The 3,068-nt window shown below is 33.0% G+C and overlaps 2 protein-coding genes across 2 annotated transcripts in view; one reads left to right on the top strand and one right to left on the bottom strand.

The window, feature by feature from the left end:
• Positions 1-1,500, top strand: part of LOAG_18114 (hypothetical protein) — a gene marked incomplete at both ends in the record, with an annotated part of 2,143 nt that extends 643 nt beyond the window's left edge. Inside the window, 2 exons of the mRNA XM_020450782.1 lie at positions 665-845; positions 1,330-1,500. Coding sequence (XP_020305498.1) covers positions 665-845; positions 1,330-1,500 — 352 coding nt within the window. The remainder of the gene's footprint in view (positions 1-664; positions 846-1,329) is intronic.
• Positions 1,501-1,653: 153 nt separating this feature from the next.
• On the bottom strand, positions 1,654-2,851 carry LOAG_14064 (hypothetical protein). The gene is made up of 3 exons (XM_003149567.2): positions 2,617-2,851; positions 2,221-2,329; positions 1,654-1,876 (listed from the first exon to the last, which is right to left on the bottom strand). The coding sequence occupies exons 1-3, from the start codon at positions 2,827-2,829 to the stop codon at positions 1,722-1,724; spliced, it is 477 nt and encodes a 158-aa protein (XP_003149615.1). The 5' UTR covers positions 2,830-2,851; the 3' UTR covers positions 1,654-1,721.
• Between the last annotated feature and the right edge of the window lie 217 nt (positions 2,852-3,068).

Raw genomic sequence — 3,068 nt, 5'->3', positions numbered from 1 at the left:
ATATTCATTTTCTAAAATTACATATGTTCTGGCATTTGCTCAATATTATAGTAAATAAAAAGGAAAAAAGAAAAAAAATCAAGCTTTGATCTTATCCCTATTAATTATATAATGTTCAAAGATTATATTAGCATAAAATAAAATAGAATAAACAGTATCATTTTTAGTTTTTCACAATTCTTAACCTCAATAATGGCATTCCTGAAGCGATGGTGTTTCACGTTTATTGATTATTGGAAAATGGTTGGAAATGATTACCTGGCAGTCATGGAAGATTTTGGTAAAAAGGTGCAAAAAAAAGACCAATCATAACGGTGATTAAATTATTGCCATTGAGTGGTGCATTTTATGCTTATAAGACTAATCCAAGTGAAATGTATGTTTACCTATCCAAATGGTTATTTAATGTTTCTTATGCACAATTTAAAGCTTTACCATTATGACTTCTGACGTACTGAAAATAAACATGTCTAGGGTTAATGATGCTTTACGTTCCAATACTGCTCAAATCTTCAAAGTATTTTCTTTTATTTGCAATACATATCCTCTTTTGATCTTATGTATTTTTCTATATATAGCATGTTTTTCGGCGACGAAGAAATTTCTACAGTAAGTTTGGTGAAGAAAATTTATGTATTTTAATGCTTCAACAGTTTTCTTACAGAGACATGCTCAATTCGTTGGTGGAAAAAAGGTGGCAAATGATACTTGTACCAAATTCAATACACAGTAAAAAAGCAGACGATGAAATTGCATCTCGTACATTGTATATAGATCAAAATCGATTGAAATATATTAATTGCATTTTTTTTTCCATTCTCATCAAGCTACCTGATAGTGACGACGTAAGACGACTATTTCACTATTAATTTATTTCACTATTAATTTTATTGATGATGGCGTTATTTTTTGCAATTTCTTTTAGAATCTCTCCTGTTTTCCCTGTATTATCTTTCAGTTTGTTGCATAGTTATTTCATTGTGAAGTAGTTTTGACCATTCAAATTCATAGGTTCAGAGATTTGATTAACCAGGAATTATTAATATTAGCATATGATCTGCGGGAGTTGTGAAAAGTTGATAAGGAATTTGTGGTGTGTCAAATATTGTCCTACACCCGAAGTAAGATATCCTACTGATGATAAGTGAAAGCATACGACAGAATGTCTACGATACAAGGAATTACTAAATGATTTCATAAAGGAAATTGCGGATCTATAGATTTGGCGAACATTTCGGATTGAATGATAGCATAGTAAGAGAATAAATATAGAAAGCTTCATCCTTAGAATAACCGATAAATTTCTATTAACATTTGCTGTATTTGCAGTTATGCTTGTACGAAAATCGAGATTCTATTCTGAGGCGGTGGTGGTGGCAGCGATACGATGATATCATTGATATTGGTGCTTTCAACAAATGGTTTAGGCTTGGGAAAAGTTTCGAAGATTACGATATCAACGAGAATGAATTCAGCAATTCTGTTAGCAAACTTGCATGAAGCAGTAACGGAATGCTAGCAAAACTTATGTAGTAATAATATGTCATGTAAATTCTTGATCACCGACAGTTGTTCATGACTACGTTCAAACTACTTAAATATAATACTTCCTTTTAAGCTCGAATTTCCTACTGCGAGGAAAACGTATGAACACTCTATTATATATGAACACTTTCATTTCATAATTTAAAGACAAAAAAAGCTAAACTGAGAAGTGAAAATCATTTCATAGCCTGAGAAATGCCATTTTCTTCCGCGTCAGCACATCGGAAATCAGCGCATGCTGTTACTGCACGTGAAAGATCGGCCATAGATTCTGGTGACGGCCATCGATTGGCGGCCATAGTTGCTGCACTAAGTAAATTCTCTGAAATACCTGAAACAAATTTATGTGCACTTCATAAAATTATTTATCGGCTTCTTCGAGAAAACAGCAGAATTTACGCTGGTCAAACACAACGTACAAATCGCCCAATTTTGCAACTTATCTCTGAATATTAACAGTTATGTTAGAAGGGATTTGATGTCAAATATATTCAAGTAACGAAGATGAATATCCCTGGACTGCATGGTAGACGCAGTCCTATTAACAACTCTTTCAAAATGCCCTATTATGCTAACTGCGGAAATATTGCTTTCTAGTTGATGATATTGTCTGTTACTAATCTTAAATTTATAATTTCACCGTTACTATTTATTTATATGAAAGGGAGGAATTACATCGAGATGCAGTTATGAATTCCGGCAGAAATGATAACGCGTGTAGACTGATATCGGCACTTTTGTGTAACAATGCAGCAGAGTAAGCACTCAAGAAATGAACACTCATCTGTAAGAAACAAACCATTATAAAAGCTTCCTGAATTTCAATTTGACTTATCACTATTAACGAAAAGAGATAAAGCTACGGTAAACTTCCAGTTTCCTCCAATAATCAGTGACGATAGCTTGTTAAGCACCACTCATTTTTTTCTACATTTGCATTTTTGCGAAAGTTTGGATGACACTAATAAATTGCAGGTAAGATTGATAAACTGACATAACAGGTGAAACTTTTCTTAAAAGAAACTTTGAACTAAAATGACAACAGTCTAATAGAAGTGTAAAAGATTATACATATGGGTTTGAGGAGATATAATTCAGCGCACACTGATAAGCTAAGCTTCGAACTGGACGTGCAAGATCAGTGAATGCGCTTTGAATGAGATGCGTGAATGGAGCTATACGGTCCGGAGATTCAGCTGTTGTGGCACGAAGCTCATCGAGTAGCACAACGCGGTCACATGATATTTCCGCCGTTTCCAATCTGGACAGTAATGAGGCGCTCATAAATTCGAGAAGGCTAAAAGTTACATTTTCTTTTTTTAATTGAAAAGAATATATTATCATTGTCTTTTACATTACAAACAATTATGATAAATATTGATTTTCATAGCTTTTAAAAGTAATCAAATGTAACTGTGTTATAGAATGATTGTTATGTCAATAGTGAATGCTAACTATTTCATGATCATTAATAATGAAGTTTAAATTGCGTTTACTGATCATGATATGATTCGCAAGTGTCA

This window comes from Loa loa (genome assembly GCF_000183805.2).
Source record: "Loa loa unplaced genomic scaffold supercont3.198, whole genome shotgun sequence".
In the NCBI taxonomy this organism is placed as follows: Eukaryota; Metazoa; Nematoda; class Chromadorea; order Rhabditida; family Onchocercidae; genus Loa; species Loa loa.
Note: the sequence above shows the minus strand (reverse complement) of the source record. Positions and strands in the feature narration are given on the sequence as shown.